Below are 17948 nucleotides of genomic sequence, written 5' to 3'. Positions count from 1 at the left end.
GAATGAATTAAAAGATTCAAATAGTAAGAGGATTTTTACCATCTCTGCTTTGAGATCCATTTAATTCTCTTTTTATTACCCCTTCATTGAAAGTAGGAGGTAACAGATACGGGAAGGAGGGAGGCTTTACTTTTTGAGTGTACCAAAGCAAAGAAATAACTCCAGGCAGTGGGATGTTGTGTGATGGCCTATTGTCAGTTCATGCCATCAAATATGAATTGGCTTACCTTTGCAGGGATGATGTTTTGCCAAGCAAAGTTCGCATTTTAAGGATACTCATAAAATGGAGGAAGTCTTCTAGCACAAACGGATGCCAAACCTAGAGCAGGGGAGATTGATAATGCTGTCCTGATAAAATCCAAATTTTTGAAAACAGTCAGCTCCTGAGGTTTCTAGGGCTATGAGATGGTAGCTTTTCCTCTTCTCTTGACCTGCCTGGCTGCTATTTGACGTGTTTTTTACTTAGTCTTTTTAACTGCATCAGCAATATATAACCTTCATGTGCTTCTTAGCAAATAAACTGTCGACATCATCTGCAGCTTTCAGCTTTTTGAAATGATATTGTAGCTCCGTTCTCATTTTTACCAGCACTTTTCTCTTCTGGAGGCCCCTGTAAGCAACAGGTTAAACTGACTAGTTTCCATCTCCTGCAGCCTGCTGAGGCTGCCAGGAGGAAAGAGGATGCTGCTGGCTGTGTAAGAACTTTGCATTTCATACTTTGTTCAGGAGGTTCTGTTTTTCAACCATAAGCATGCCTCTTAAGCTTTCAGATGAACACATAAAGGTTAAAACAGGGAAAGTATGTCATTTCCCAGCAGTGTGAAGGAAATTTTTTTCCTGACCCTCCTGAGAATTTTTCTTTTCCTAATATTACAGCAGTAGTTCTGTAAAGCTTATAGTGAATGTTTATCAAGCAACTTTTTGACAGTAATTTAAGGATAAACACTTTAAAAATCCGTCCTATTGAAGGCTGAACAGAGAATAATTTACATGATAAACTTGTCTTTTTTCAGGGGGATCAAAACCATGCAATACTATTTCACACAAGTTATTAAATGTAATAATTAAAGGGCTTTTAATGAATAGTTTGGCTAGCTTGATATGAACACAAATATTCCTATCTCTCAAGTCAAGAAAGTTCTCTGTAAGGTATGCTGTTTGAAAGTGTGAATCAGACCAAACTGTCAGTGAGCCTGTAGTATAAATCAGAACTGAGGGACAGCAGCTTTCCTTCAGACTGGTGCACAGAACTTCCTACTGTAAGTTCTTCCTCATTATTTAAATTACATGCATGCGACGTTAGCAGGGCAAGCTTTTGTGGAAGGCGGTATTAATAATTTTCAGAAATACCGCTTTGGTTTCTGTTTAAGAAAAAGCTTGTGCCAAATTCCAGAATCTGGTTTTATTTTAGTTTGCATATTTACTTTATCAGCTCTTTCCCTGGCTACCAATGCATTTACTTTATCCTCTCCGAGGAATATCTGCAGCAGCCACTGTTTGTTAGTCATGCTGTAGATATATGGATATAAGCACTGCAGTGTTTTTGAGAAAAGCAAATTAAAAAAAAAAAAAAGCAACAAACATTTTAATATCCTTTGAAGCTTGCTTGCACTTTCCTTTTACTTCATGCCATTTTAAAATTTAAGATTAAAAATGAACTTCTTTAACTTAAACCTATCTTTTGATGCTTACAATAAAATTGTTTTTCAATTGGGAAGCTTGAAGTAATCAGTAAGCTTTTTAAAACATTTTCCAAATTAAATTATTGGTTTTGGGGGCAAGGAGGATTCATTAATCTAAATGCAGCCAGGCTGAAATATAGTTTGAAATCAAATTAGACCTCAAATCTTGTTGCAGCGGTGGAATACACCACTGGAGAAAATATAAGGCTGGCATCTTCTCAGTGTTTTAAGTCTACCTTCTGGAATTGGGAGATCTCTTACTTCAGAATGTGCGAGGTACAGAGGAATTGTGAAACTATTATCTTACTAAATAACAGTATTAATCACATGGTAGTGTAACTACCTAAATAGGGTACAGAGAACCAAGCTCTGCAACGTGAATGGTGACTCTGTGTATGTGTAGTTATGTGGTTGTGTTAAATGTACATCCTAACTGATGGTTTAATTTGTCTCCTAATTGCAATTACTTTGTTCTTCTAGCTTCTCCCGTAAGAACTGTATTAATGCTTTCTTCTAATTCGTGGCTCTTTCTGTAGAGGGAGTGAAATGCATTTGCAATCAGCTTTCATTAACTACAAAAATTGATGCTGAACATCCTGAACTGAGGAATTACGTGAGAAGTCAAGGCTGGTGGAATGAAGACACAGACTTCAATTTTTCTGAAGTGTTTTCTCTCGCTGATGACCATTTAGCCTGCTGTTCTGGCAGGGAGAGCCTGGAAAAGCAAGGTGGTAAGTACGAATCATTTTTCTGCATGTGCAGTAGGATTTGTAGTCACTGTTACCTCCTTTCCACCACTCTGTCCAGAACTACAAGTGGTTGAGGAGAATACCTACTTCTACTTGTAAACCACGTGGAAAGGAAGACCAGAACTGAAGACTGTTCCTAAACTTACCACAGTTTAGGGTGAAACTCCTAATGTCCTTCACAAGTTTGTTTCAAATCATGATGCCAGTTAAAAAATAACTTTACTGTTGTTTAATGTCCATGATGTGCCACGACATTTGTTCTTTGGTACAAATATAATGGCCCTACCTAACACTATAAATATAGTATTAAAAAAATGGCCTCGTGTATGAAAGCTTGATCTCAGCAGATGCTACGTTTTGGGAGGTTTGCTTAGGCTTTTGGGGAAAGAATTCAGATGATAGATTAAGAAGAGAAATGCTATTCAGTTGCAAACTGAAGTCCTTTTTTCATTGTTGAGCAGAACAAAGTTACCAGAACAGACAGTGTGCCAACTGCCTTCAGTCATAGGAAGGGTTTATTTCCACACCAAAATTAATGACTGTAGCTGGCTAAAATAGCTAGAATATGACAAGCCTGCAGGAGTGCTGCTCTTCATGAAAAATGGTACAAATTATCTTTATAAAAAGCCACGTACTAAAAATGTGAATTTGTTATATTTATTAGCGTTTTCATGTATTGGCAAATGTCAAGAAGAGTGTAGAGATGAAATGCTTATTGCAATGTTCCTGCTAACATTATAGAATTATTTGGAGCATAGCTGGTGTATAAGAGGCAGATAAAAACAAGCGTGAAGGGCCGTAAGTGAAAGGTCTTAATAAACCTGGATTATAGCACTGGAAGGCCCGAGGATCTTGACAGACAGATGGCTATGGCTGCAGATTGCAGACCTGCTGGGCCATTCCATGTCTCCTGGTGGACTGGGGCACTTATGCATGGAAGGGAAAGGCTTAGGAAGCTGCTGTGGAGAGAAGCCCTACCTGTCAGGGAACAGTGCAAGGTAACGTGGAGGTGCTTTGGGGAGACAGTTGTGATAAGACACATGCAGGAAATACCATGAGAATAGGAGATTGTTGCAGATCATAGTTTGGGGAAAGATCTCTGTGTCTAGGTCTGCTGCTGCAAGATGCAAGGAGTGTGAGATGAGGGTTCAAAGTTTTGACTGAGAGCTAATGGAAACAGAGGAAAAGTAGAAGATCAGGGTGCTACCATTGTGCCTGGGCTTGGATAGGGGTAGCGTCTTAGAGGAAAATGGGTATTTTATGCAAGGAGTCTGTTCACAGTGATTGCTGAAGCAATATTACAGACATGATGGCTTCTTCTGAAAAATACTTTTTTAATGAGATTTCTCCCTATCTAGTAATTGTACGGCCTAATTAATGCTCCCTACTGTTCTCTTTTACTAGTAGGCAAGCTCATTCTGGTTTACATTGTTAAAACAGAAACTGTTAACTGAAATTTGCTCATGCTAAGTGTCGCTGGTCATATTATGTCAAAGCCTATTCAGGCTAAAGCCCTTCCATGGGGTCCAAGCCACCGAACACTCAGGAATTTTTTTCCCCTTCCTATAGGTGACGTTTCTGCACAAACTATGATTGATGTGCTGCGTGACAAGGATAGTGGTGTCTGTGTGGACTCTGAATCTTTCCTTACTACAGCTAGCATAGTGTCTGTTCTGCCTCAGGACCCTAGTTTTCCCTGTGTTCATTACTTCACTGGCACGCCGGACCCTTCAAGGTAAGCTACAGCACTGGGGGTCCCCTGGGTGCAGAGTAGATGGTGGGTTGAAAGATATTAAACAAGCCTTGAGAATTGGAATTGAATAAAAGAGCATCTATATGCCATCTAGTCCTGTTTTCCAGAGACCTTTTGAGCCATACGAACAAAACTCTCAAAATGGAAAGCTGAGGGAAGCCATAGGGTTGTTCTGAACCCTAGAAAAATCCTGAATTATGGTGACACAAAGGCAACTTGAGAAATAATTATTGTCACTTCATGGTAGCTAATAGGAAGGTCCACTTTACTGCACTTCCTTTCCTACGAAAGCCAACGCAGAATTATTTCCTTCATTTACAGAACAGACAAGACATGTGCTGTCTGTTTTGTATTGAAAGAGCTCTCATTGACTGAAACTACTTCTTGCTGCCGAAGGGGTTCTTTGCTGCCTCCTCTACAAGTCACATTGGGCTGAGAGAGGAAGGAATGTATTAGAGGGGCACCAGCTCAAGAGAAGATGTGGCTGTGGCTGGAACACCACTGTGCCTGTCTAACAGAGAGGCTCGTTAATGCAGTTTCCAAGTTTCCGGGCTAAGGCAGGCAGGATGGGAAAGAGCAGTACTACCTTCAGTAGTTGGTGGTGTGCAGTCTGACGGTCCTGTGTTACTGAATTGTATCTGGCTGCAAGTCTGAATGGACACCACTGGGGTGAATGGCCAGATTTGGAATCTTGCCTGAATTCAGAGCTTCTGGAGGAAGCACAATTTAGGGAGGACCCAGAAAGTACTGCTCCAAAGTGATTGTTTGGCAGCTGGATTCTTGTTGAGACAGTAAGTTCTTGGACCATTTCAGTCACCTCTCTGGGACAGGTGGGTGTAAAATTGCAACAAGTAAAGTGCCTAGCTAGCAAAGAGGGGTGTGTGCCCTTGGTAGCCTTGTATGGCATCAGAAAGTTGAGCAGAACAACTGCAACCCTCAGTTACCCCAAATATCTTTTTTATTGGAGGGACAATTTCCATTTCTTTAATGATGTCTTCTCTAGTTGAAAGCATCTGAGAACATGAGGGAGCTCATGAGCCAGATCATCAGAGAACTAATGAATTATCTTGTGTTTTAAACAGAATCCACATGGGATTCACAGAAATTAAACTAAACCACTTGCAGTTATTCAGGAGATCTGCTACTTGAACTGAGGTGAAGAAGTTACGGGGAGAAGAAAATGGTGCCCATAGGAGTGGTAGTAAGCATCAGGTGCTAACAAGTGCTACAGAAGTCATCCATACCAAAGGGACTTCTCACCACCTTGCATTATGCAAGTCAGACACTCAGGATTAAGAAAGAAGCTTAAGCTTGCTTTCCAGAACTTTTCTTTAACTGATGCAAATTGTTTGGGATAAAATGGAGCAAGGCTTCAAATTGTTTTGGTGGGATTTCTTTCCTTTTAAAAGAATGAAAGTCTGGCTGTAAAAATAACTTCAGAGGCCTTGTTTTATTTTATACTCGAATGTATTAAAAAAAACCAACAACATTATTTTAACTGAGGTAGAGAGCCATACTGACTCTTAGTCAGCAAAGCTTCATGACAGTGATGGATCATGTAGCAGCAATGAACCCGCTGACTGTATGCAGGCAGCAGTTATTAGCATATTTTTGCAGAAGTCTTGCACTTCTGGCAGCTTCTCTGTGGAATGCAGGGTACAGTTTTGATGTGCATCTAAAAGGGAAGGCAGTTTCTCCGTGTGTTTGAGAATACCTCCTCCTCTCAGATTCTCAGGAATGAAGATCCTGGGTAGTTGGTTTTATTTATTTCTCCCCTCTCTCTGGAGTTCAGATCCAAATTTAATACTGAAACTGCTTGAGATGTGTCACAATATTAGTAGCTGTGTCTTTTTTTTTCCCCACCTAACATAAAATTCTTCAGTGTTGCTGGTCATGTGCCAAATCCTCTGATACTGAGCGAGCTGTGTCCCTGCTCCACACAAATGTGTATGTGTGATTTTAATGGAAATTACGTCTGAGGGAAAATGAGAGGTGGCTATGTGAACAGAGGAGAAAAAGCTGATGTGAGGCTGAATGCTGAGGTTTGTTCAACAAAAAGTTGGAGAGGAAAATACAGTGCTACTGTAGCAGAACTGCCATGAAGGAGACCAAAGAAATCTTTAGGTAAAATGGGGTAATGCAGTTTTACAATAATTGGCAAACCTACATTTCTTTTTAAAGCATGGAGATTCATTTTGCTTCTGGGCAGTACCAACTCTCTAACCTAGTTTGTGGATGGTGTAGAGGGATTACCTATGCTTTCTCATATCTGTTTTAAAGTAGCCTGGTGAACATTTGAATCATGTATAAAATCTGTCTGATTACTACCAGCAGTAATTCTCCTTTCTTTCAGGTCCATATTTAAACCCTTTATTTTTGTTGACGATGTAAAATTAGTACCAAAAGTCCAGTCCCCTTCTTTTGGTGATGATGATCCTGCTAAAAAGATACCTCGATTCCAGGAGAAACCTGATCGCAGGCATGAATTGTACAAGGCACACGAATGGGCCCGGTCTCTTCTTGAGAGTGATCAGGTAAGAACTGTGGGACCTGGGAACTTCATAATCTTGTGGAGATTTCCTTAAACCTATCTGCTGATAATGGCTTAGTTTGAGATAGGGCGCCACAAAGGTTTTACACTCCACTCTCCTCATTTCTTAAAACAGTTCCGATGTGAATTTAAAATACCAGCTATCTTTGCATTGTATAATGGTGTCTGGATATTTATGGAGGAGGAAGTAAAACAGAGAGAGGGATCACCAGGTCACGCCAGCCATGCTGGTGTTGGTATTTCAGGCAAGTTGTGGAAGACCACATAGTCATGCTGTACGTTCCTTCACAGAGGACTTGTTTTTCTGCAGTTTTCCTCTGCAGCAGGGTCAGCTTTGCATATTTACATAGGTCAGGGTCTTGATAAGATCATAACAGCGTTCATTCAAACTTGTTCATTACGGATTAAGGAAATAGTGGTAACCTCTGCCAGTATGATCTTTATTTAAATGTAGTTTTGGCTAGATACAGTTTTAATCTCTTGGAATGGTTCAATTTAAACTCTGTGGCCTCTGTGGTAGTACTGACTCAATATACAGCTGTCTTCCATAGCATTCAGTTAAGTCTGTTACCTAGAGAGGAGTATATTAGTATCCTGTGAACTCTTCCCTATTAAAATAAAGCGTGGCACCAAAAGTTGTGTTAAAAAGGAAATGTACTTTCAGTGAGGTTTCATGCTATGATGACTGAACACATGAGAGCCTAAAGCTTACCTGAGGTGCCCTGCTCTTTCTGCACAAATGGCAGTATAAATCCTGGAAGGCTCTGAACCATCACTCATTCTAAACAGCGTTTGTTTCTGGAATTCAATTTTGAAAGCTGCAGGCAAAACAAACAGCATGTCTCCATTTAATAAAAAAAAAAAGAGGGGGAGGGGAAGACTTCAAGTAACATCTGGATAAAACAAAATGACACCTTCTTCAGGAGTGTACTTCCTGCCCACAAACATGAAGAGAAGTAAGCCAGAATAACACATGAAGCCTTCCCTGCTCTCTGGATTCTTACTGCTGTCATATTATGCATCATTTCAGATGATCTAATGATCATCTTGTAGGTGATGATCTCAGGGATACACATGCGCACACCATGATCCGTACAATCATCAGGGCTTCTAGTCATATAGGCTTCTTCTCACAGATTTGTTCACTGGTTTGCAAGCTTAAGAATTTGCTTTACTTCTTTCTCATGTGTATAACGTTTTCCTCTATCCATCTTTCACCTCATCTTTCTTCTATGCTTTGAACTTAGCAGCTGCTTCTTGGTTATTGTTTGTAATGCATGAAGTGTCCAGCACTGTTCTTTTTAGCCTTTGACCATCCAAAAAGAGTATTAACAGAAATTGTTTTTTATTTAAAACGGCTTTTATTTTCAAAAATACTTGAAAAGATCTTTGCAACAGAAGAGAACGGTAAATACTTTAATGAGCTGGTTTACTGGTTAATTCAGTTTGATTATTTCATGCATTTAGGATAAGGGCCAGAAACTGATGAGGATTATGTTAGACCTCGAAAAACAAGGCTTAGAAGCAATGGAAGATATCCTTACTCGTACAGAGATTCTGGATCCTGCTGAAGTAGTGGATCTTTTCTATGACTGTGTTGACACAGAACTAAAGTTCTTCAAATGAAGTAAGCAAACATTTTAATTCTTTAGATGCTGAGTTTCTGGTGCCAGGCGTCAGTGAACACGTAATGTTGGATCCAATTCTGATCACCCTCTTCTTTTAGACAAAGTTGAGGGTGTTCAGAATTAGGTCCAAAGCCACCTCTCCACTTCAGTGCATCTGACTGAATTGCCTCAAGACCCTTTCCCCTATATTACATTGCAGACATTCATATATTTTTTTCAATTTCACTGTTGCTTGGAATGGATTTTAAACCAATTTTATCTCGTTTCAGCTACAGTGGCTACTGTTAGCCTTTTCACAGGAAGACTGCAGAGTTCTTCAAGCCTTGAAAGAAAGTCTTCACACTTGTGAATTTGCAGGAAAAACATTTCTAGAGGAAAAAATGTTACTTGCTAGCTATATCTGGTTAACAAATTGCTTTCCTTTGTCCAATCTTGTGGCGTTCCTGTTTGTGTATGTATATAGTGAAAGGAGAAAATCACTGACTGGTCCAATTACTGTGTGCATGCTGGCTAATTTAGTACAGAATGTTTAAATATGTATGTTGGGCAACCAATTAAAGCAAAGATTAACTTCATCAGGATAACTACCATATTGTCATTGAAAGCAATCTGTTTTTTTCCTCTGTTGCTCAGGTCTAGGCTTGCAGCAAAGCTGACTTGCATTTTTCTCTTCTTGCTAATTCATACAAAGAATGGTAGAGTTGAAATCCCAGTTTAGAGGGAAGCAGGAAGGTAAGTCCTGCTTCTTGACCTTGCTGTACTGGTCTTGTACTGGTGTATCTGGTAACAGTGGCTCAGCATCTGGCATTGTGCCTGTGCAAATGACCAGAATTGGGTTCCCCAGGATAAGTTTTGCCTTTGCCTGCTCCCAGCTTCGAAAACTTTGTGTGTTTGTAATGTACCTGGCTACTGCCCTAGTGGCAAGTACTGCAATGCAGAGCCAGGCTGAACGCCTAAGACATGTACACACAACCTATTGGCTCTTAAGACACCATTATTAAGGTGTTGTATTTATATACAAGCTATAAATTTGGAATATTTTTTGGGGAAGAGATTGATCAAAAACTGTCTGTTCTCCCTCTTTCTGCCTTTGTAATGGGGAACTGCTACTGGTGATCTCAGTGATGAGTGTACACAGCTGATGAACCCATTAAGTACCCCTGGCTTACTGATGGGCCTGGTTAAGCTTAGAAATGGGCATCTTCTGCTTCCTTCCATGATGTGCACTTCTGCAGCATGCTTGAGACTTGGCAGTCTTACAGACAGACCTCCTTTTTGTGTATTTTCTTCTAGAAGTGAGACGGGGCAAATATTTTAAGAATTAAACCAGTAAACACTGTTTCCTGTGTCATATTAAGACAGTTGCTTTAACAGGAGTGACAGAAAAGTCTGTGTTTTTAATAAATAGAAGTTAGCATATGGGGTTAAAATTCTTCACTGTTCAGGGAAGGGGATAGTGATGAACCAGACTTTTGTATTAAAAAACAAAAAGCTCCTCAGGATGCAGAAACACCTCAAGTTGAAACTGAAATTAAGGAAATTACAATATTGACACACTGTCTTCTCTGATTTACTTTATTCTTCTTTAAAATTATTCTATTCATTACCTTGGTATTGCCTGATATGACTACTGACAATCGGAGGAGAAAAGAGCGGGCCTTTTCACTTGCACAAAACAAACGTGAAGACATTGTCACATATGGCCTACGTAATTATCTTCCCCTTCACACTGTAATCCTCCCAGGCTCTGTTATAGGAACAGCTCTGCTTGGCCAGGTCTCTATCCCTCATTTCAACTTCTGTGCCTCTGTATTATAAAACTGGAGATAAGGGGAGGAGAAAATAGGCAAGTAAACCTAAAACTTCTCTCTTCCTGGGTAGAGTAGAGACTGCAAGGAGCACAATTTATTTCAGTGAGTATTGCAGTGGATGAAGAACATGAAAGAACAACGTGCTGACAACTCAAGTAAATGGATTTCTCATGAAATCCACTTGCGGGTGCTTTGAATGAAGATACTCCTAATCAAAGTACCCTTAACACACACATACCAAGCTGAACTTCAAAGCTGCTTCTAGAGCTGTTGCTTGCTGAATGCTTTGTGTCATAAAAGGAGTAGCTGGATGTTTGTGAACAAAGGGAAAATGAATAAAAAATACTTGTCCCAGCTAGAGGGCAGAGATTAGGATATACCATCTCACACAGCTCTTTTCACAGCTCAGTTCTCTGAAATTTTAGAGGTGGGAGGGAGGCAAGATGGAAAAAGAGGGTGTTCCTGCTAAAAGTGTAATATATCATATTTGCCCACTGGAAGAAACAAACATCTGCAATTATCTTGTTGGAATTTGTCCTTATTGGGAACAGTTTTTATGACAGAACTAGTTGTTTTGAGCACAGTGATCGGGAGAGTGTTTCTAATAGCTGAAGCAAAAGTAAGATACTAGGTAGTGAATTAAAAAAAGGGAACAACAAAAAACAACCAACTGTGCTACAGCAGCATGCTCGGGGGCAATCGCTAGTCCTACAACTTTGAGAAAACCAGAGCACCCCCATGGCCTGGAAGTTCCAGTGGTGTTGAATGCAGCTGTGGAACTAGCCCCTGTGATTCTCTGTACATCCAAGTACTGGGAACTTCTGAAGCTTCTGAACTTCTTCTTGAACAACAAGGATTTAACATGTATGAAATAACACTACACCAACACTTACAAATATGCACAGGCTTTGCAGTTTAATCTCTAAAAGATGTTTCTTTCTAAAACACCCTAATCAAAATAAAAACAGAAATAAATTTTGTTTTGTTAGGTATCTTCTGGCATGTGGTCTGAGCATTAAATAGCTTTAAAATCCTTAGAAGGTACTTATTACAGAGTTATATACAAGTTGCAGAACAGATGAGAACTAGCCATACATCAACCTTTAATAACAATATAACAAAATATTATTTAAAGCAGTATTAAACTTTCCCACTTTTTTGAGAAGCAATATATATGCTGACCCCTGTTTATTACTGAACTCATGCATACTTATCAAGTAACTGTAATACTGGTGACAGTAAGTACTGGTCAAAGCATCACTTATTTTGTTTTCTTTTCACATGAAGAACAACAAGGTATCATAATAGGCTAGAAAAAGACTGATGATACTTCTTTAGAGCCCTATAGGCAAGAGTTTCAAATGCTTCTTACCCTTACACCATCGCTACACCATGAGCATGCGTGTGGGGTGGGGAGTAGGAGTCACAGCGTAACCAAGCTGTTGCAAGAATTAAGAGAAAAGCAGAGCTATGCAAGGATGTAGTTACCTTTCTTTTCCAAATACTGTTATTCAAAGGCATTGCCATGAGGAAGGATCTTCACCTACCATCTATGTTTTTAACAGCTGCAGATGAGGGGAATTATGGTATTTATATAAATAAATAGTACAATAACTATAAATAGCCTGGCTGTTAGGCCAGAATAGCAGTGCAATTATTCAAGCTGCTGAACCCAATTAAACTGTAAAATGGGGAAATTACAGAATGGGTGAAGATGGAAGGGACCTCAGGAGGTCATTTGGTCCACCCCCACCCCTGCTCAAGCAAGGCCACCTTCAGCAGGTTGCACAGGCCACGTGGAGCCATTCCAGTAGCTCCAAGGAGGGAGACTCCACAACCTCTCTGGGCAACCTGTGCCAGTGCTCGGTTACCTGCACAGTAAAAAGGTGTTCTGTCATGTTCAGATGGAACCTCCTGTGTTCCGGTTTGTGTGCATTGCCTCTGGTCTTGGCACTGGGCACCACTGAAAAGAGCCTGGCTCTGTCCTCTCTGTACCCTCCCTTCAGATATTTAGGTACATTGACAAAATTCTGGCTGAGCAGTTCCAGCTCTCTCAGCCTTTCCTCAAAGGAGAGGCGCTGCAGTCCCTTCATCATCTTACTGACCCTTTGTTGGGCTTTCTCATCCCACAAGCTGCTGGCAACATTTCCTCCTAATGCAGTGAAATGTTGCATTTCTATAATTGTTCCTGGAAGCAGACATCTGATTGTCTGAACATCAATGATCCAAACACCTCACTACAGCTTCACATTAAAAGTAAAGTCTCAAGTCTCATCCCTGGCTCGTTTACTTTTTCCAAGCAACTCAACTCAAGGGAACCACCACTTTAGGGACTCCTTATTTTATTATTTTTTGGACAATGCATCCTTACTGCTGCTATGGGTGAAAAATAGGAGCTCTACTTGCCTGTTTACAACGTATGCAACTTAAAATGATCTCAAGGTCTCCTAATTGCTGGGTAAAGAGAACCTGTCACACAAATAGTTAATAATATCCACTTTGCCAGCAGGAAAAGATAGGACACATGCCCATATGTATACACTTGATAGTATGTGCATTCACATACACCACTTTTGCTTACAGTAGAACAACTTCCTCTTTGCCCAGTTTGGAAAAGTTCTGTTGTCTTTGTCAGTTCCATAGGCACCCTACCCATCTGGGCTTCTTCAGACATGTTCACTATCCTATAAGGATCTGTAATCAGTAGAGGTAGGCTCAACAGCAGCCACAACCCGTTGTCATCTCCTTCCTCTTCATGCTTGATGAGAAGAGGATTGTGGACCCGCCTGTTCATGAAAGTGCCATTCTGCTCAATCTGAGGATAGGCAGAATACAAGAAGTGAAGAAACATAAGGAGAGACTAAAAGCGTCACATTATTTTCAGACAGTTCATTGAAAAAATATCTGAATAATAGCTGGAGGATTTCTAAAGTACTTAAAAATATAGATAGAAGGGGAAAATGAATTACAAGCATATCATGCAAAAAGTATTCTTTGAGGTAACAACTGTCAGCATGATAAGAATTGTTTGAACTCTATGAAGAATTTAAATTTTATGCTTCTTTGCTTAAAAATATCCACATGTATACAGTATTTAAAAGCCTGTGCTAACATTCTTGTGGTATGTAGGCCACAATACTACTTCAAAAAGTATCATTTACATCTCTCTTCCAGTTTATAAAAATGTTAATGTTGCAGCACTTGTGATTCAAATATAATCTCTGCCACTGTAATGGGACACCTTCTGTTTCCATATATTATCTTGATGTTCTCCATTTTTAATACCAATCCAGAAAGCATCAGAACGACTCTTCTCATCTCACGTGTGTTCTTAAAGGTGGATTTTTAGAGGGATCTGCAAATATAAAGGACGGGTTCATTCAGAGGAGATAGATATGTATGTTAGGAACGAATTTGTGATTAGTTCTACAGCAGTTTAAACAACCTAACTCAGAGATGTTATGTTTATCACCTTCCCTTGAACTGATGATATATATATTGCTAATGTTCTGTAGCTCTTCAGTAAAAAAAAAAGTCTTAGATCATATAGCAGATGATTTAGACTGACTTAAGCTGCTATGAAAAGTCATGCAAAGTACATTAGCATGGAAACAAAAATAATGACAAGCTGGAGATAAATAGCCGAGCTAATAACACAGAAAACACTGGGTTTTATAAAAAGCAGAATATGGGCATGAGATCTTTCAGCAACTTCAACTATCAGTTTTCAAGGCTGGATAGGTGAACTCCTGCTCTTACAACAAAGACCTGACACCAAGATTCTAACTTAAGCTAAAACAAAAAAAGCTTCAGTCAGTCACTACTTTCCTGCTAAGGTTCAGGTACTAAGTCTTTGTTATTCAGGTGTGTAGAACACCATGCAAAGGATTTAAATTCAGACAAATGATAGAAGACACGATGAAGTCACCTTTCTTTTCTGATTTCACTAGTTCATAAACACAAACTCAGTAGCAGGCTAAGTCTGTCTATGTGATCATTGTTTTCAACTTCAGGGTTCCACAAATTCAACAATCTGAAGAACACAAACTGTATGCCAAGTCACAATTTTTTTTTTTTTGCTACTAAGATTTTATAGTAACCAAGTGCTTTTCATTGCATCTTTTGTTTCTGTTACCACCGTAACAAATCTCAGTCTATGCCTATGCTTGCAGCCCAGCTTTTCATGTTCATGCTGGTTTCTGTTCTTTATTTTCTCTCCCTGTTTTTAATGCTATTTGATAACTATCTGATGTTCTCGTATTTACACACTTACCTCTAGCTATCTTGCTGGGATATATTTTCTGAAATGGCTTGAATTCATCAGGTGGGGGGAAATCCTCCACAGAATGGAAAGTAAATTTAGATTCAAAGTCATCTGTGAAGTTTTAGGGAAACAAATATTAGTCACTCTTAGAGAAAAATGCTGATTCATTTTCCCCTGGAATTGATATCTGAGTGGCTTACTCCAGGTAAACAACCTTGAGCCATCCAGTTTGTAAGCCATCCAAGTTTTCAGGCTTAATTGCAAACGCTGCCTGGTACTAACTGAAGTTAAGCTTCTGGCTGCCGTTCCAGTCTTCTTCATTGATGATGTTGTGGTAATAGATGTATTCCTAGGTGGTTTTCAAGCAATTTAGCAAGAATGAATGGCCAATTCATTAGACCACAAAAGCAGTTCTTAGCAGGCTTTGCTGTACAGCGTTGAAGCCACTAAATGTGAACTGTTTTAAAGAATAGTAATGTAAGCACAGTACAGCAACTTTTCACAATCTTAAATAATTTTGCAGGTAGTGCGTGCAATTTCTTGTCTATTGAATGGTTCAAAACCTTTCTGAATAAGCCTTTACGAGAGAAATCTCATTGGAGAGGATTGTAAAAAAATTTTCTATCAGTCTAACTATACTACTATGTTGTCATGAGAAAGACTTGCATGAGTTTTTAATGTCTGAGACAAAGGCTTTTGTACCAAAATCTTTAACTATGGCTAATTAAGATGACATTACCAATGATATGCATATTTCCATTTTTAAGAGGTGGGTAGGGGTCATGAGCTGCCCAGGCTAAGACTCCAGACTTGCTCGTAAGTTCAGTTGTTGGTGATCTGGCTGGTGGCTGTGGAGGAACAGCTAGCTTTCCAGCACCAGGTCCTGAAAAAGAGGAAGCAGACCGACACAAAGATCACCATGAATTAACAAAACTGACAGTAAGCTCTGCACAAAAGTGGAGGGACTATAAAAAGGAATGCAGTATTTGGGGAAGACGTCCAGGTATTGTAGGTGACTTCGCAGCTGCAGTTTGCCAAGCCTAATCGTGGATTTATAACATCAAGTTTTAAATTTAAGTCACTACTTGAGCTTTGTATTGGATCTTTGTATTGGATCTTCCTATTTCTAGTTCTTCTAGGGAAAGAAAGACACTCTAAAGTATGGTTTAGTCCCATTCTGGAGGGGAAGATCATTCTTCCGCCTTCAAAGGAGCTAGAAGTTTCTTTAAGAAAAATATCACTAGATGGTATCTCTAAAGCAAGGTCTTTTCCTGACGTTTTGGCAGTTATGCAGTGGAATTTGCATTATTCTTGTGCATTTTACAGAAGAGTTGCAAGGGCCTTCCAAGTTTACATCTTCTAGGCAGATCTACCATAGGACCTGTGTAAGGGGGAGGGAGCCCAAGACCTCCAGGTTTGCTTCTCAAACTGCATCTCTCCCTAGATAACCAAAATGGAAACCTCTAAAGTTGAATCACCATGAGAAGCAGGCATCTTGATAAAATAATGGTTCATCAGGCAATTCTGAAGCATCATTAATCACCACCACAAAGCAGCTGATCTGCTGCATTTAGATGGCCTTTCAGTTGGCTGTCAAAGGGAAGCAGTAATCCTTCTCTCGACACGCGGCTGCTAAGATACAGGGTACAGAACATTCTCTCCAAACGTTCCTTATTAAGTAGCTGTCTGCATTTCTCAAACCCACACAGACCTAGACTCATTTTTTTTTAATTATCCTCATTATATCAGATCTGAAGAAAGTTCCTCCTATCATCTGCTAAAGGAAACACGAGCCAATATGCCCACTTCCCAAGTAGCTGGAGAAGCCTTTGGCTCTACCACCTTGATTACAGGGGGCACTGGCCACTCCTCTTTGTTGTGGCTGTAGCTACCCCATCTTAATTTTATTCTCTCCTGTAAACTTTCCCAGCCAGTTACAGCAGAAGAGGGATGTTATGGGTGGGCTGGAATTTGAGGAGCTGCATGCCTGGCAGATGTTTCAAACATGGTGCTGCCCTGAGATTGTTTGGTTTTGATTGAGATTTTGATTGACTGGAGACCGCTGCTGAGCTCAGTCAGCGTGCTGCTGGAGACATACCAGTGCCAACACAAAAGCAAGAAACCCAGCAGTTCCAAGATGTTCCTTTCACTGATCAGCATGCTGCTTCCAAGAATCACAAGATTAAATTATACGGCATGTATGTCCAGCAGTAAGAAGAGCCTGAAGTCTGGCATGCTCATTACACACTGTGCTAATTACATTCTTCCCACACAGCGGACTTCATCCTCCTGCTACACGTACGCTTTGTACCCCTCGAAGCTCTCCCCCCATCAGTGCAATTTCCCCCAGCAGCCCAAAGGAGTGGGAGGCCTCGCTTCCCACCACCACTGCTCTCACCTCCGCCTCGGCCCGCTCTCTTCTTCCTGGTCTCCACCACTGCCGCTGGCTGAGGAAGGGGTGGGGTGGGAGGAAGAGGGAGCGACTGAATAGCGGGCTTGTGCAAATGGGACAGCAAGTGCGGGGACTTGGGGGGCAGCGGTGGGGGCACGTCACCGCTGCTGGCAGTGCCGCTGAAGGCTGCGGGGGGTGGAAAGGAGAGCCTGTTCAAGGCAGGAGGATGCACGGGGAGAGGAGGAGGAGGTGGTGGTGGAGGCGGTGTGGGAGGTGGATAATCCCTTCCTTCGGATGGAGAGGAAGCAGCAGCAGGGAAATCGGCTGTCCTGGCTGGAAATCCACAGGGGGGTAGGGGAGGAGGAGGCGGCGGCGGGTGTGAAGCGCCTACTTGAAACTTGGGTTTGTCAGCCTGAGGAGGAGGGAGCGGGGGCAGAGGAGCGGAGCTGGGGGATACCCCCTTGAAAGGCCTGTCTGCCAGAGGGGGGAGAGGCGGAGGAGGAGGGAAGGTGAGGGAAGGTTTGCTGGAAGCTGGAGGTGGCGGAGGAGGCGCAGGCAGGCTGGGCCGCGTGGCGCCGGCTCGTGGGGTGCTTGGAGGCTCTGGCAGGACAGCTGCCCGCGGGCCTTCGGGTGGGCTCAGGGGGCTACTGCCCGCCTTTGCGGTGCTGTTTGGTGGGGCTGTAGTCTTCGGAGCCACTGCTCGGATGCCAGGAAGCTGTCCAGGCCTCCCAGCTGAAAAAGAGATATCACACGTTATACACCAGGATTTTGTTCTGAGTCATCTGACAAAATAATGCAGAAAGCAACTCTACAGCTTCCCCTCCCCAGCGGTCACTGAGTGATTAAACTGCTTCACCCTGAACATCTCATATCCAACAGGTTGTCTCTGGTGTAAGGGCCTAGGAGGTGGTGATGTGTTCCAGTGGGCACCAGGGGGTCTGCTTAGTTAAATGACGACCTGCTGAGACACCCTGCTCTACTCCTTGGTTGCTGAAACACAAAACACTTTAAGGAGAAGTTACTTCTCTGTGGAGGTCCGTGGTACTTCATATTGGTCTTCGTAGCACAACCACCTGAACAGCAGACGAGTGGTCTGCTTGGAGGCATCAAGAGGCCGA

General features: G+C 41.3%; 2 protein-coding genes across 9 annotated transcripts in view; one reads left to right on the top strand and one right to left on the bottom strand.

The window, feature by feature from the left end:
- Positions 1-8950, top strand: part of SCRN1 (secernin 1) — a 33276-nt gene extending 24326 nt beyond the window's left edge. For all 3 annotated transcript variants that reach the window (XM_048070222.2, XM_048070221.2, XM_013171930.3), the window contains exons 5-9: positions 2219-2413; positions 4001-4166; positions 6538-6718; positions 8203-8362; positions 8633-8950. In XM_048070222.2, the coding sequence (XP_047926179.1) occupies positions 2219-2413; positions 4001-4166; positions 6538-6718; positions 8203-8361 (701 nt within the window). In that variant the 3' untranslated portion in view covers position 8362; positions 8633-8950. The remainder of the gene's footprint in view (positions 1-2218; positions 2414-4000; positions 4167-6537; positions 6719-8202; positions 8363-8632) is intronic.
- A 2120-nt stretch (positions 8951-11070) lies between these two features.
- The window catches only part of WIPF3 (WAS/WASL interacting protein family member 3), a 37245-nt gene continuing 30367 nt past the window's right edge, over positions 11071-17948 (bottom strand). For all 6 annotated transcript variants that reach the window (XM_048070217.2, XM_066991866.1, XM_048070219.2 and 3 more), the window contains 4 exons: positions 16837-17562; positions 15178-15321; positions 14448-14549; positions 11071-13529 (listed from right to left, as the gene is read on the bottom strand). In XM_048070217.2, coding sequence (XP_047926174.1) covers positions 13489-13529; positions 14448-14549; positions 15178-15321; positions 16837-17562 — 1013 coding nt within the window. In that variant the 3' untranslated portion in view covers positions 11071-13488. The remainder of the gene's footprint in view (positions 13530-14447; positions 14550-15177; positions 15322-16836; positions 17563-17948) is intronic.

This window comes from Anser cygnoides, chromosome 2 (assembly GCF_040182565.1).
Source record: "Anser cygnoides isolate HZ-2024a breed goose chromosome 2, Taihu_goose_T2T_genome, whole genome shotgun sequence".
Classification (NCBI taxonomy): Eukaryota; Metazoa; Chordata; class Aves; order Anseriformes; family Anatidae; genus Anser; species Anser cygnoides.
The sequence above is the reverse complement of the archived record's forward strand: the minus strand, read 5'-3'. Positions and strand labels throughout refer to the sequence as shown.